The sequence below is a fragment of the Mugil cephalus genome, chromosome 4 (genome assembly GCF_022458985.1).
Source record: "Mugil cephalus isolate CIBA_MC_2020 chromosome 4, CIBA_Mcephalus_1.1, whole genome shotgun sequence".
Lineage (NCBI taxonomy): Eukaryota > Metazoa > Chordata > Actinopteri > Mugiliformes > Mugilidae > Mugil > Mugil cephalus.
The window spans coordinates 5,774,728-5,788,754 of NC_061773.1; the positions used below are offsets into that span (position 1 = coordinate 5,774,728).

The 14,027-nt window shown below is 43.6% G+C and overlaps 3 protein-coding genes and 1 long non-coding RNA gene across 5 annotated transcripts; 2 read left to right on the plus strand and 2 right to left on the minus strand.

Annotated features, from left to right (window-relative positions):
• The first annotated feature begins 921 nt into the window (after window positions 1-921).
• Window positions 922-2,026, plus strand: c4h1orf74 (chromosome 4 C1orf74 homolog). The gene has a single exon (XM_047581830.1). It carries the CDS (start codon window positions 1,151-1,153, stop codon window positions 1,940-1,942), a length of 792 nt encoding a protein of 263 aa, XP_047437786.1. The 5' UTR covers window positions 922-1,150; the 3' UTR covers window positions 1,943-2,026.
• Window positions 2,027-2,275: 249 nt separating this feature from the next.
• sirt4 (sirtuin 4) lies at window positions 2,276-5,777 on the minus strand. Its single transcript, XM_047581829.1, has 4 exons — window positions 5,572-5,777; window positions 4,608-5,113; window positions 3,603-3,897; window positions 2,276-3,518 (listed from the first exon to the last, which is right to left on the minus strand). Exons 2-4 carry the CDS (start codon window positions 5,111-5,113, stop codon window positions 3,366-3,368), a joined length of 954 nt encoding a protein of 317 aa, XP_047437785.1. The 5' UTR covers window positions 5,572-5,777; the 3' UTR covers window positions 2,276-3,365.
• On the plus strand, window positions 4,980-6,785 carry LOC125006097. 2 transcript variants are annotated; one of them, XR_007112533.1, is made up of 3 exons: window positions 4,980-5,128; window positions 6,015-6,083; window positions 6,193-6,785. It is a non-coding gene; the product is annotated as an uncharacterized LOC125006097 (long non-coding RNA). The 2 variants fall into 2 exon arrangements; XR_007112532.1 differs by having other exon boundaries at window positions 6,234-6,785.
• Window positions 6,643-13,866, minus strand: sxph (saxiphilin). Its single transcript, XM_047581820.1, has 17 exons — window positions 13,733-13,866; window positions 13,309-13,472; window positions 11,956-12,055; window positions 11,695-11,871; window positions 11,456-11,618; window positions 10,988-11,052; window positions 10,549-10,706; window positions 10,267-10,453; window positions 10,035-10,183; window positions 9,858-9,948; window positions 9,365-9,412; window positions 9,094-9,276; window positions 8,800-8,947; window positions 8,059-8,141; window positions 7,779-7,963; window positions 7,134-7,320; window positions 6,643-7,046 (listed from the first exon to the last, which is right to left on the minus strand). The coding sequence occupies exons 1-17, from the start codon at window positions 13,785-13,787 to the stop codon at window positions 7,003-7,005; spliced, it is 2,187 nt and encodes a 728-aa protein (XP_047437776.1). The 5' UTR covers window positions 13,788-13,866; the 3' UTR covers window positions 6,643-7,002.
• Between the last annotated feature and the right edge of the window lie 161 nt (window positions 13,867-14,027).

Sequence of the window (14,027 nt, forward strand, 5' to 3'; positions counted from 1 at the left end):
GCAAGATGAGTGGCTCAGAGGGTAAAAAGGGCCCTGCCTCCGGCGTGGTGGAGTGGATAAGCACGGCTTGTCGGTTTGCGACAGACAGAAACGACTTCAGAAGGTGAGATAATGTGGATAATTTTATAAGAGTGTATTTGTGTGGCATGGTTAGCCGTGTGGCTAGCGTTAGCACACATTACGTCAATTAGGAGATTTGTCCTTGCCTGGTCCAGACTCTCACATTTCTGGCCTGTAAAATACAGAACTGTACTAATTAATTAAGAAGTCCGAGCAATCGTTTGTTTTTGGAAATGTTACTGAATATTTGGACCGAGTTTTTAATTTATTGATCAGACAAAATGAAACTCATGAAACTCACTGTGTCTGAGATGGCTTTCTCTGCTTGGGAGCTTTTTATTTGTGACACTCCTCTCTCCACATTTCCTGGTTGTTCCTACACTTGTTCTGTGTCTGTCAGCTTAAGTAATGTTATTGTATGTGCCATTTTATGAAAAAACAGTTAATTGAAGTCCAGCAGCTCATTGGTTCTCCTGGTCTCACTGGAGGTTAATATGTTACTGAATAATGTTTTTACTGTCAGCTGACCTCTTTATGTATTTTTTTTTTCTTTTTTTCTTTACTTTCTAGGAATCTTCTGGTCAACTTGGGTTTATTTGCTGCTGGTGTTTGGGTTGCAAGGAATCTCTCAGACTTCGACCTGATGTCTCCTCAGCCGGTGACATAATGTTGCCACAGTGTCACAGCCGAAGCCAGGATGAAGGTGGGATCATGTTCTGATTTCGAGTTAGAGGGAGGTCGTGTAGCCTCTGCACACTTCTGATGACCACAACTAGTGGTCTAGTCTGTCTTGAAGATTGAATTATTTGGTTTGAAGTGGACCCTGTTTGTGACTGACATGATGTTTTTTCTCCTTTAGGCGTCTTGGACCAAACGAAGAAGAAACAAGGGACATGAATAAACACTCAGCGTAGATGTAGGGCTGAAAAGAAGCAGTTACTCTTAATTGGTGTCTATGTTAATGTTGTCTTTAACTCAGATCCATTTAGTTACTCTCCATTTTGGAATCTGCATCTAAATCAATACTAGCCACAGTTTTTTTTAATTTTTTTTTTTTTTTTAATAAATTCTGGACCTGATTAATGCAGCCATGTCCACCCAGGAGCTCTTTGTTGCTGCAGCTCGTAAATATCTGTGCACCGGTAGAAAATCTCTCTCTGCTCCTCAGAGTCTGGACCTGGCCGCTCAGGTCTCAGCCGTTGATTTGGGGCTGAAGCCCGCCCTCTTGTATGACAGCAACGGCGCCTGTGCAGAGCAGCTGCAGCAGTATTTGAGCTCTTTGCAGTCTCTCCAGCTCGTGTCTGAATCGCTTCTCACTCTGGATTTAAGTGGAAACAGCATTGTTGTGAATCCAGTTACAGTCAGGTCGCATCTAGAGAAGGTGCTCAGCGACGGCAACGTGGCTGTGATTGACGTCTGCCACTCTCTGGATAAGCCGTCCATCAGCGATCCGCTGAGAGGAGAGCTTCAGAGAATGACACAAGATTTACTGCTGCTTCTGGGCCCAACTCAACGTCTGCAGGAGGATGGAAAACTCCTTAATGCTGGGGAGAAATGTGAGGAGTGGAACCTGTGCACAGTGTTTGGTCTTTTATTGGGCTACCCCGTCACCTACTGGTTCGACCAGACCAAGAGCTTTGAAAACTGTTTGTCTATGACTCCGCTGAGTGTGACCACAGCTTCGGCAACGTGGCACGTCAACACCGCAGCTCACAAATGTCGTCTGTATTCCTTCAGCGTCCCAGCTGCTCTGCATGAAAAGACGCAGTCCAACCTGGAAAACTGGAGGCACCGTCTGCAAGAGAGATTTGAGCAGCAGCACGTCCTAAAAGATCTCACCATCAGCCAGTCCATAGTCACTTTGTCCTCGGTCTGTTTGTGATGCCATCATAAGTTTGTTTTTGCAATATAATGCTCTGGAATATGTGGGGTTATTTATCACAACATTAAACTGTGTGAAAACAGGTGTTTGCTTCCTGTGTGTGTATTTAAATACATCACTAATCATTTCACATGAATCTGAATTTCAAAACACTTCCTGGGATGATTGACTTCATTTATATTCTTGAGGCATACGTTGGTCTTCATAGTATTATTTGTTATGCATGAAGAATAATGTGATTAAAGTGGTCAAAACTTTAATTTACAATGCTGTTGCTTAAATTTGAGTAAAATTCAATTCATAAAAAAAAAAAAAATACAAAACTGACTTGAGCACCATGCATTTCACCAATAAAGTGACTTTATTTAATTTGGTTTTAAATAGCAGCTTTTAAAATCTAACAAGCATCTTGACATGAACCGTTCTAGGATAGGACCAAACACCCCCTTTAAAATCAGACCTGACTGCAGTATATTTTATGATTTACATTAAATTAAAAGTCCTAAAAAAATAACTTAAAGTTAATGCAAAGTAACCTCTGAAAACCTTCTGTAGTGCTGTCTCAAAAACAAGATGGTGCAAACTGTTTGTAAGCAAGAAGAGTCTGGAAGGACAAACTAATGGCTCCCCATTTTCTGCTCCGCGACAACGACAACACAACAAACACATTCCCTTTCCTCACCTCCTCTTCCCGTTTCTAATAACAGAAACGTAACCGGACGCCACACGAGAAAAAAGTTCTGCCCAGTTGATGTGTCGAGAACAAGCTGCGAGATCTCCCAAACGAGGGTTGACAGAAGAAAATGACGTCAAATTTTTCGCTTCTGGTGGAGTATGTAACGGCCTTTAGTCCACCTCAGCCGGGAGCGGAGGAGGTGAAGAAGAGGCACGAGGAGAGAGGAGGCCAGGCAACAGGCGTTTGATGACACGAAACGCCTCTCTTTGGAGGTGTTGTTTTATTATATAGAAATAAATTTAAAATAATCATAGTTTTATAACACGTCTGTTATGTAGTTCATAAATCTAGGTCTGCATTTCATGGTCTCTGACGATCCCAACAACTTCCACCTACTTATAATTCATCTCAGACTGCGGCATCATTTTCTATCAAGGCTCTTTTTGGAAATAAAAAGAGCCTTTTCTGTTTCCTCCCGACCAACTGGTGATTATCTGTCTGTTTGATGGACCAAGATGTGAGAACCTGACTCCAGCCTGTGCAGAGAAGTTGAACTACCCTTCAGTAGCTCTGTTTACAGTATGACAGTGCAGATGTAGGTTTTTGTCCCTCTTCATGATAAAAGTGAGTTCTCCAGGAGTGTAGCTGACTCCTTTCAAATGACTTCCTCCTGAAGTTGGTTAATCCGTTAAATTGGAGGTAGTTTTGAGCAGATGAAAACAAATGAAAAGACACATGACGTCCACGTCAGAGGGGCTGGATGAGCGGCAGCGCTTCACCACAGCGGCCGCTCACTCTCAGCTCGGCCAGATGGTCTGCTCTGGTGGGACCTATGTTCAGGATAGCGACTGGCATTTTACGATCACTCGCCGCCAGCAGAAATCTGTATCCTGAGTACACCTTTGGAAGCAAGAAGAGAAACGTATCTAAATGTAAAAGTCTGATGAGTGTTAATTTAATCAAAGCGCTTTCACTGAAACCCACCTGTAACGATGACCCCGCGACCAGCACGGCGTCCGACTCCGCCAGCCTCTCGTGCACAAACTGCACAGTCGCTCTGTTTACGCTGTCTCCAAAAAACGTGACCTCTGGCTTCAGTATTCCTCCACAGTCCACGCAGGAGGGAACCCTGAAATGGAGGACCTGCTCGTCCTCCAGGAAGACATCGCCGTCCGGAGCCACAGCACCCGCCTGAGCTCTCCAGCCTGGGTTCAGTGATATGAATCGCCTCTGAAGCTCTTCCCTCGCCGAGATGGCGCCACAGCCGAGACACAGCACCCTGAAGGCACCAATATTTAATCCTTCAAAAGACTCATGAAGCTTGTTTAGCCACCGGTTTTCTCATTTCATTTTCCAGCGGGGAACTTCTCACATGTCACACCACTGTTGTTGACATTTCCTGTCTGTAGCGACACTTGTTGCGTGTTTAATTACAACATAGTGTCTGTAAGCTTACATTTTATTATAATATGTGGCCTTTAATGAGGTCGCATGGAACTATAATCTGTCTATGTTCATATAGATCCAACATTGTTATTATCAGCTGACCCATATGGATATATTATGTTGTGTACAATTCCAATTTAGTTCAAAAAGCTTAACAACGCTGATTTGAGCACAGTACGATTAAATCAATACAGCTGAACATTTAAGTGTAAGGTAGCAGCATTTTAAAAGTATGGATTTTGCTAGTAGGTAGCTGATAATAGGTAGTTTTACCTAAAATGTACTTTTCAAATCTTCAAGAGATACGTGTGCTCAACTTTTAAAACACACCACGCTGAACTTTAGTGATGCTGAAAACATGCAAGTAATTAAAAGCATTAAAAAATAAAATAAATACAGCTCAGATCTCACAATCTTCATGCAGCACCACCGTGTCCTCCACTACCAAACACAGCAACCAAATTCTGCAATTTTGCAAATAAAAGTTACACAATTTAAGTTACAACTAGGCATCTGAACACCTTGCTGGTTGTGTTTCCTCACCTGTGTGTACAGCCGTGGAGCTCGGTCAGCCTCTTCTGTCCCGCCTTGGAGTGAAGAGCGTCCACGTTTTGCGTGACCAGCCAGTGGAGCTTGCCCCTCTCCTCCCACTGCTGCAGGGCCTTGTGCGCGGAGTTGGGCTGGTGGGAGGAAAACTGCGGCCACCCGAGGAAGTTCCTGGCCCAGTACCGCTGACGGGACTTGGCGCTGCGGACGAACTCCGCGTGCTGCATGGGTCGCCTGTCGGTGCGCGCGTACAGTCCGACCCCCTCCGAGCGGTAATCGGGGATGCCCGACTCCGTGGAGAGGCCCGCTCCGCTGATGACGAACAGGCGGCTGGCTCGGCTCACGAAGTCCTGCAGCAGCTCCAGGGAGTGGGCGTCGGTGTGGCCGCAGGCGGGGACGAAGTCCAGCCTCCCCGCAGGGACTGAGGAGGCTGTCCTCACGGGGGTTGATGAGGATGATGATGAGGAGTGAGGGGTGAGGAGGACCCGCCATGGCAGCCTCATCTGAGGTAGGAGCAGGTAAAACGAGATTAGATTAGATTCAACTTTATTGTCATTACATTATGTACAGATACAGAGCAAGTTTAGCATGTAACCAGAATCTAACCAGCATAAATAGTGTGGTATGTGAGCGGTGTGGTACAGGATGAACATATTATACTGATGGATTTGTGTGTTAAATGTAAATAGACTATAAACAGGAATTATAACACAATTTACACAATTAGGCGATACAAAATACATATAAAGTGATCATTAAACGGTGCATAAATCATAAGCAGTAGCTAATGGTTCGCTGTGCAGAGTTAATATCGGTAAAACAGATGCATGACATAAAAAGTAGATATTCTAACAACTCTCGGAGGAGTACTACTTGTCTTTACAGCTCGTTTTAACCAGCAACTAACAGCTAGCGAACTTCGTTTAGCAACGTTAGCTACTTTCCCTTGTGTGTGACTTACAGTGGTAGCTACAGTGTGAAGTTTCTGTAAACAGCGGCTCCACTAAAGTGTCCGCGGCTACAAGGAGTCGTTGAATAACATGACAAACAGCAGCCAGGCTGATATAAGACGGGAACTTCTGTCAGAGCGACCCTGACAGCGACAGGAAGTACCTGTTTAACGTAACACCACACACAGCCGCGCTGTATTCTGGGAGTAGTAGTCAGGGCAGTTCATCTCTAGATCGCTGCGGTGCTTCATGGTGAATGGAGAAACCATTAATCATTGTTAAAAAAAAAAATCACTAAATCTCTTTTCTAGTATTTATGCCATTGTTTATTTGTTATGTCTATCACTGTGACTAGATCTAGTGGAAAATTTTGGAAGGGGTGCCAATTGTTTTTGAAAAATTACTCTCAATGACTTCTAATTTTTACACTTTGCAAATTCATCTCACGGGCCAGATTGGACTTGGACTTGGACTTGGAGGAGCCTCTTCTTCAGTAAAGAACTGCTTCAGTTGTAAGATGGTGGTGAGTTTCCTCACATGAACTGCTTCCTTCAGGTCCTTCTGTGACATTTCTATTGGATTTCTACTGAAAACCATTCATTTTGTTCTTTAACCATTCTTTTGTCTGCTAGGCTATTTGTCTCACTGCATGACCCAGTTTCTCTTCATTCAGCTCACAGAAAGATCTTCTGATAATTTCAAATGGAATTCTCTGGTATAACTCAGAATTCACTGGTCCATCAATGATGATGAGACATCCTGGTCCAGATGAAGCAAAACAGGCCCAAACAAGGACATCACCGCCCCCATGGTTTGTGGACGGGATCAGGATTCTGATGCTGGAATGTTGTTTCGTCTCCATTTTCATGGATTGGAAACACTTTTGAACGGATGGATTCTACTTTGGCCTAAAAGTTAAGATACCTCACAGATATGTGATATTGGTTCATTATACTGAATTAACAAACACACAACTGTTTGTGTGTAGTATTGGGGTCAGTATTCGGTTGCGTTCTCTTTGTCCACTTTCAGGACTAGTGTCTTTTTACACATAAATTCTGAGGGCTGGACAAGCATGAAACTTTGTTTTTTAACATTTATTATATAAACTTGATTTTACTGGCCCTGTATACATTTGGATATGTTCACAGTCTAAACACATCCATTTTACATTCATATGTATTTGTGTTGATATTTCTTGCCATAAAAATATTTTATTATTGTATTAATATGTTTAAAAGACACAAAGATTAGTGAATCATCTTACATCATAATTGAAGCGATATGGCCTCGTTATGTTTAACCAGTCCTTCAGTGCAGTTTTTTTCATGAACACAATGGTACGAGTGACTGATTAGAGTCTTCTGGTATGAAATAAAATACATGGATGAAGAGCTGAACCACCCAGAAGCAGAGAAAAGTAGTGTTGTTTTTTTCTTCCATTACAATATGCTGCACACATCCTGAATACAAAACTCCAAGATATCTGGAAGAAAAAAAATCATAAACATTAGATTGATGATGGATTAAATATCTGACAACAATCGGGCAGTGTGTTTGGTCGTCGTCCTACCGGACTGCGTGCAGTTGAAGACGGTTTCGACATGAGTGTAAAACTCCTCTCCGAGGATGGAGCGGTAGTCCATGTGGCTTGTGTGGACGAAACACTGGGTTGCGTCTTTAAACAGCAGATCACTTTCTCCATATTGCTGAGACTCAAAGAGCTTGAAGTCCGTGTTGGGGCTGGCTGCCAGAGTTTCCTGAATGATTAAAAGAAAATAATCAGTTTGAAAGAGAAAAAAGACTATTAATCTTAGCAATTTCCCATGTTCAATCTGTAATACTGACAAATGGATGTCTGGTTAAAAACCACTGCTGGTGTCATGTAAGAGCCAAAAGCTATTCAGTCTTTTACTAGTTCATTCCTGACTTGTTTGTGATCATTTAAGTTACTGGATCCAAAGGGGAAATATTTGCAGTAAAATGTGATTTTAGTTTTTAAAATAAAGAATCAAACAGTCCTTAATGCAAAGGGAAACATTAGAGACATTCATGCTGTTTGTCCAAGCAAGTGTCTGTAGGTTTAAAGGTTTGCTGAAGGGCTTCTGAGCTATGGACAGCGCTATCTACGGCTGCCTCCTTCCTTTAAGTGTCAGAGGAGCAGTATTATCTTTCAGATAATGATGAGTAAAGTTCCATTTATTTAGATAAAACTGACCTGTGACTTCATGAGGAAGTCGTACACTCGCGCTGTGAGGACCGGCCGCGTCATGACGGTGTTCGGAGGGATGACTCCCAGGTTGCAGCTCTCCCACTCCGACAACGGGGCGCGGCGGCCGTCGCTGCAGAGCAGCTCGAAGTCCGTCGACGACCACCCGTCCGCCCAGCCGGTGGAACCCAAACCTGACGTACAACAGGACAAAACCCCGCTGTAACACAACCATCACACAGTGCACGTTGTTTATCGTCACCGTCGATCCTCATCTCCAATATCTCACTGAGGATGTTGTCGAGGAGGTTGTGGTGCTCGAGGAAGGCCACGTCGCCGTAGCTTTTACCACTGGGATCTCCAACCAGGCACCTGAATGGGAACGATGACATTAAAGGGTCAGCTCAGAAAAATGAAGAGGTTTATAGTTCTTGGTTTATTTGCTACATGGGTATTAGTCTCTTAAATTAATGTCTTGACATGAATGTAACAGAGGTGGTAAAATAATAATTTGACCCATTTTGTTATAGACAATTATAACAGATATGTCCACTATTTCTAACTAAACAGCAAATAATAACTAAACTCTGCAGCTTCCTTTCTTTCTTTTTAACAGCCTTTAAACCCTAAAACGTTATTGTCCTGATTCACTCGCATTTTTGCCATCGGTGTTGTTGCCTGTTGATGGAGAGAAAAAGCTCTAAAGTCCCAGGTTGCATTCCCTGCTGAGCAGACGTAAACTTGAAGATATGTGGTGAACACTTGCTCTCACAAGTTGGTGGAGACCAAAACAGAGGTTAAAGACAGGGAATTTGACTGAATGACAGTGTGGGCCTGTAAAAAGTTTGCAGGTTGTTAAAAAGTTTTATAAAATGTGTTTGGTTTAATAGCTGACCTCACCATAAATTATAATAACAACTTTGAACATACTGTGTCTGTAGCTGCCTTCTGGCTTGGTTTGTCTATTATTTAGCTCTTTATACCACAGATGAAAAACAGTGAACTGGTTCAGGTAAGCCACTGCGAGTACCTTAAAGCCCCCATGTTGCCATAGTAACGCTCATTGTGGTTGTCAGCGCAGCGTTTGGTGGCGGCCTCCCCTGTGCCTCCCATACACACTTTGCACAGATTCCCCTGAGAGCCAGGAAGACAGCCTTTCCAAAACACCTGGTTGTACACTTTTGAGACACAAAGGAGAAGACCGCAGTCCAGAAAGCTGAGCTCACAAGGTTACAACCAGAGAAGATATCGATATCAAGATCAAAGATCAGCAGCTGGTGTCGGTGAATACGTCTGACTCTTTGTGAATGTTTTGAATCAGTACCTTGGTTTGGATCACAGGGGGAGCTGCTGTTGTGCTCGTGACTTAATCTGTGCCTGTATGGCAGCAGCCAGCCTGCAGGGCTGTAAGTGTAACTGTGGCAGGAGCGCCGGCTTCCCAGATTCCCCATGAGTACGTTCCTGCTGGATCGCTTTGCGACCGCAACCCCCACCACTGAGGGCAAGACTGGGAGGAAGGACAGAGGTGGCCCGTGTGTGAGGACAAAAATGACATCAGCGACAAAGATTATTATTGTTATTATTCATCTTCTTACCATCTGTTTCTAAGTGAGTGGATCCGTTAGCAGGCACACAGTTTCTTCCTGAGATACATCAAGACAACAGAGTGGAGACTAATCAATACTTCGATTGAGTCAGTTTTCTGAATTACCAGCACATGAGCTCAAATGAAAAATGATCATTAGCTGCAGCCACAGTTATTTCATTATCTGTATGTTTTTTCGCACGGCGGTGCCTATATATTTCGGTCTTTGAATGAATGAAAACCCAGATATGTTTCATTCATTTAAATTATAATTAAAAGCAAGAAAAGCCACGAGTTGTCATCATGTTTACATTTTTAGTGATAATCAATTAATCAGATCTTTTTATTTGTCTCCTAATCAGTCAGTGTGATAAACTGAAGTTATGTTGTTCTGTATCAATTTTCATAAAAGCCCTAAAAGTAAATACGTAGGATAGTGCTCAAGGAAAAATGCTCCAACATGATTTTTCTTTTTTAAGCCTTATTCTATGCACCAGTCTTACCATAATATTCTGTCACCACAGGGACAAGTCCACATTTCCCGGCGATGAATGAATGAGTTGCATCCAGTGAGACAGCATCCACCTCGTCCCTCTGCGGTAAAGAAAATGTTATAGTCTGTTTAACAGCATGATGAAAAAAATAAATAAATAATAAAAGAATCTGCGGTTTGGACTTGCCTTAATTTTCTCGATGCAGTCACGCATGGACACGGCCCTGACACACACCAGGGGGTCAGACTTTATGCTGAGGGCCCACTGCTCGCACTTCGTCTGCTCCGCGTGGCTGATGCAGCACCAGCGCACAACGCTGTCCTCCAAGGAGCTTCCTGCACACACACACAGTTTCAGCAACACCACCAAATCAAGGCCCGGTCTGCTCTGAATGTGAAATTGAACGAGCGCGCGGCACCTTCGTGGCCGAGACCTTTGAGCAGCGCGACATAATCCAGGCCCAGCACCTGACTGACGTCCATGCCGTCTGCCAGGACAGCCAGTTTGTCCGTCGCGTCTTTGAAGAGAAGGTCGCGCTCTCCGAACGTCGACGAGTGGAAGAGTTGGAAGCGCTGCCTCTCTCTTCCTTGTCGGCCAAACAGCGTCTAAGGGACCCATGAAGGATTGTGAGCCACGCCAGAGAGGAGGCGTGCGACGATTTGTCTGCAAACTGGGGAAAGTTACTCAAGAAAACTTGTACCTGCACAGTTGCTAGAAATTTGCGAGCCAGCTTGCGGAAATTGACTCTGGTAACCGTGCCTCCTCCTGGTCCTCGTCCCAGGTTACAGTTCCTGTAGCTGCTGAGAGGAGCTTGCGTGCCGTCGCCACATAGTAGCCTGAACTCATCACGCTCACTCTCTGAAAGAGGGAAAATAAAAAGAACAGATGGAGCAGTCCTTAAAAAAAATGAGATTTTAGTCAGTTATACAACAGTATGTTGTAATATTTTTCTGTCATGGCTTGACTGCTTCTGCTTTTTTTTTTATTAGATTTGCATTTTGTACAAGTAATACTTCGAAGAACTTGATGCTTAAGTGTTACAGCTCACTCAGATTTGAAGAGCGAAATGATTGTGCATCCCAAAGGGATGAGGTAGAGAGACCTAGACCGACAAACTGTAACAGAATAAATGAGTTTACCACCAATACTTTCGAGAGCCAGATGGTCCACAAATGCAACATCACCAACCCCCAACCTGAGACACCTGTAGCAGAACAAAAGACATCAATAATGGCACTACACATGTTAGGAGCATATCAAGGATACACTGAACTGCCACAACATTATGACCCCCTTACAAATGTTGTGTACTGTAGGTCTCCTTTGTGCTTCCAAAACTGTTCTGACTCACCAGAGATGGGCTGAGGAGAAGGACCTAATGTGGATCATCCCACAGAAACTTGAGGCCAGGTCAACACCTTGTGCTGTTCTTCAAGTTTTTTTGAGTTGTTCCTAAACTGTTTTCGTGTGTGTGTGGAAGTAACATCCACACGAAAGCCAGGTCTAAGTAATACAACATGTATTGTTACAAGATGGTCAATGTTATTTACTAGTCAGTGGTTTTAATGTTGTGGCTGGTCAGCGCCTGATCCCTTGTCCATCCTGACCTGAGGGCTCCCTGGTTGTTGTAGAAAGGCTCACTATGAGACGTCTCACAGTGATAGTTCTTCTGGCGAATGTACGACTTCTGGCCTCGGCACAGAGCGCACAGAGTAGGTGCCATGGCAGCGGCTCCGGGAACACAGCTGGCACCGAAAAAGGAGACTACGTCTGCCAGACAGGAGGAAAAACAAGTCAGGGAACTGAAAAAGCAAATAAAACGAGAGAACGAGAAGGTGAGCGTTACCCTGACTGAGAGGATGCTCTTTAGACCAGCTCAGGTAGTTTCGGGAGAGCAGGAACCCGAGGGGGAGACTCCATCCAGCCGTCCATCGAACCCCACTGTGACAACTCCTGTGGCCCTGCAGGGACCGTATGTCCAGGCTGTCGTTTCTCACCACCGCCACAGACAGAATACAGCCTCCTGCAGGCAAACTCAAGCAGTGAGATGCAGCGTCAGACCTCTGAAGAGCCGCCGGAGTGCCTCAGGCGTGTGAAGGAAACCCACCGTCTCTGTAGATCTCCTTGGCGATGGCAACAAGATCAAACTGCTTCACAGCAGAATAAACTTCTCCTGCATCTACGTTCACAATGTCAGCACGGTTTCCCTGGAAATGAATAATCCAGAGAGAAAGAGAGAGAGAGTATTGCTTTATCATTCACAATAAAAGAAAAAAAGTAGTTAAATGCCTTCACTTTAAAACGTTTTGTATCTAAATTTGCTGAGATACTAATGAAAGAGAAGCAGCAGTAACCTGGTTGTGTTTCAGGGACTTTCAGTTTGCAAACTTTGAAAACCTTCATTTTTAATAACCATCTTGTACTGTTAACTGTAACCAGGTATAGCGCCTCTTCAGAGCAACATTTAAGACCTGACAAGGAGATCACAAAAATGAAATCAAATGATATTATTTATCTAGATCATTAGCCTGAGAGTAGTGCAAATGAATGAAAAAATATAATGTTGTGCTTGGTGATACTGTTAGTACACACACACGTGTATATATATATATATATACACACACACCGGGTACCACTCCTGTCAGCTAAGAACAGGAAACTGAGACTACAGTTCACACAGGCTCAACAAAACTGGACAATAGAAGAAAAACGTCGCCTGGTCTGACGAGTCTTAATTTCAGCTGCAACATTCAGATGTCAGGGTCAGAATTTGGTGTAAAAAACATGAAAGCATGGATCCATCCTGCCTTCTATCAACGGTTCAGGCTGCTGGTTGTGATGTAATGATGTGGGAAATATTTTCTTTTCTACTTCCAGCAGGATAATGCACCACGTCACAAAGCTCATATCATCTCAAACTGGTTTCTGGAACATGTCAATGAGTTCAATGTACTCCAATGGTCTCCACAGTCACCAGATCTCAATCCAATAGACCATCACCTTTGGGATGTGGTGGAATGGGAGATTCTCATCATAGATGTGCAGCCGACAAATCTGCAGCAACTGTGTGATGCTGTCATGTCAATATGGACCAAAATCTCTGAGGAAAGTTTCCAACACCTTGTTGAAAGTGTGTCACGAAGAATTAAGGCAGTTCTGAAGGAAAAAGGGGTCCAACCTTTTACTAGCAAGGTGTACCTAATAAAGTGGTCGGTGTATACATACATACAAACTTACGTATGTATGTATATATATATATCCCTAAGTCAGTTTGCTCTTATTCAGTATTTTTCTATCTCTTCTTCAGGAATAGCTTCTATAGCTTCCTTCCTGGTTACTGCTAGTCCCTGTGTTCAATGTCCCTGCTGGACATCTGTGAGAGTTTATGAAAATATTTTGTCTGTTAAATCAGAGATCTAAAAGAGCTAAAAATAAGATATTTCACTTCAGGTCCACTCACCTTGATCCTATCCACACAGTCGGCCGTGCTGGGCGCTCGTATGCAGGAGAGTCTGCCAAAAGCTGCGACATCAGCCTGAGGCAGCACCGCCACCAGAGCCTTCGCCAGCTCTGCACACTTCTTCTGCTCAGGATCTGACACTGTGCACCATCGCACCTTCTTAGCTGCCAAGTTCAGAAGAGCAACATGCACACGGTCCTTTAAGTGGACAATAAAGTCGTGCATAATTGTGAAGGAAGATGCAGGCCTTTTTTTGTACATTTATTAAGCAAACAAAATCTTTTACAATATTTACATTGATAAATTTAGTTTTAATAATGGTCTGAAATGCAAAAGTCATTCAACAACAATAGTGAGGCTGAATACTGACATAAGTTAACATTGAGAGATGTAAGATGGTTCAGTAGCAGCAGTAGTAACTTACCCCTGACGCTGCAGACAAAGATGAAAAAAAATAAAACAGGATAAAGCCCTCGCATTCTGACCACGACTGTATCGAAGATTCAGACAAATGTCTCTGGTGCAGTGGGGAAGGTGCAACAGACGCTTCTCCCCTCGTTTAGTGAGGAAAAGCCCTGATTCTTCTGCATAGATTTTCCAGAGCATCAGAGCCACTGGTGCTATTGGTGAAATCAAATACGTGTTGCGCAAGAGCTGCTTCTGTGGAAACAGTCAAGTCACTTTTAACACACATATGGAAAATATTTCGCCCCATCTGC